The sequence below is a fragment of the Corvus brachyrhynchos genome, unplaced genomic scaffold (genome assembly GCF_000691975.1).
Source record: "Corvus brachyrhynchos isolate BGI_N302 unplaced genomic scaffold, ASM69197v1 scaffold624, whole genome shotgun sequence".
NCBI lineage: Eukaryota > Metazoa > Chordata > Aves > Passeriformes > Corvidae > Corvus > Corvus brachyrhynchos.
In genome coordinates, this window is record NW_008237889.1 from 27644 (window position 1) to 28197 (window position 554).

At 70.8% G+C, this 554-nt stretch overlaps 1 protein-coding gene across 1 annotated transcript in view; it reads right to left on the reverse strand.

Annotated features, from left to right (window-relative positions):
• The window catches only part of TNKS1BP1 (tankyrase 1 binding protein 1), a 5467-nt gene extending 5247 nt beyond the window's left edge, over positions 1–220 (reverse strand). Inside the window, exon 1 of the mRNA XM_017732753.1 lies at positions 5–220. Within this exon, the coding sequence (XP_017588242.1) occupies positions 5–205 (201 nt within the window). The 5' untranslated portion in view covers positions 206–220. The remainder of the gene's footprint in view (positions 1–4) is intronic.
• Between the last annotated feature and the right edge of the window lie 334 nt (positions 221–554).

Consider the following 554-nt stretch of genomic DNA (forward strand, 5'->3'; position numbering starts at 1 on the left):
AGCCCCCCAGCCCCCCCAGGCCCTGCCCGGTGGGCGGGGGCCGCAGCACCCCCTCTGAGGAGCGCCGTGGCCCCACATCCCGGGGAGGGGGGTTGAAATCAGGACCCTCAGGGGACGGTGGGGACACTGCGGAGTCATCAGGTCCCTCTGGGGAGCCCGGGGGAAGAGAGAGGAAAGCTGTGGAAAGAGCCGGCAGGGGGGTCATGTCAATCAAGAGGCACCTCCGAACGTCATCCATCCCAAAGCCAGCCCCCCAAGACACTGGAGGGTCCCTCCCTCCAGCCCTGCTCCCCTCCCCGCACCCGGGGCAGGAAGTGCCCGTGCTGCGTGCCAGCCCCAGGCTGCTCCTGCGTGACTCAACCAGGGCGGCTCCCGGTGGCCCAGCCCCGCTCCCTGCCCGGCCCCCCGCTGCCCCCAGAGCGCCTGGACAGATGGAGAGAAGAAATGAAGCAGGAAGAAGTCAGAACCCCCCCAGCACAGCCCCCCGCCCTGCCCGCAGCTGGCATCCCCCTGCCCAGCACTGCCGCGGCCTGACCCTCACCACGTGACCTGGC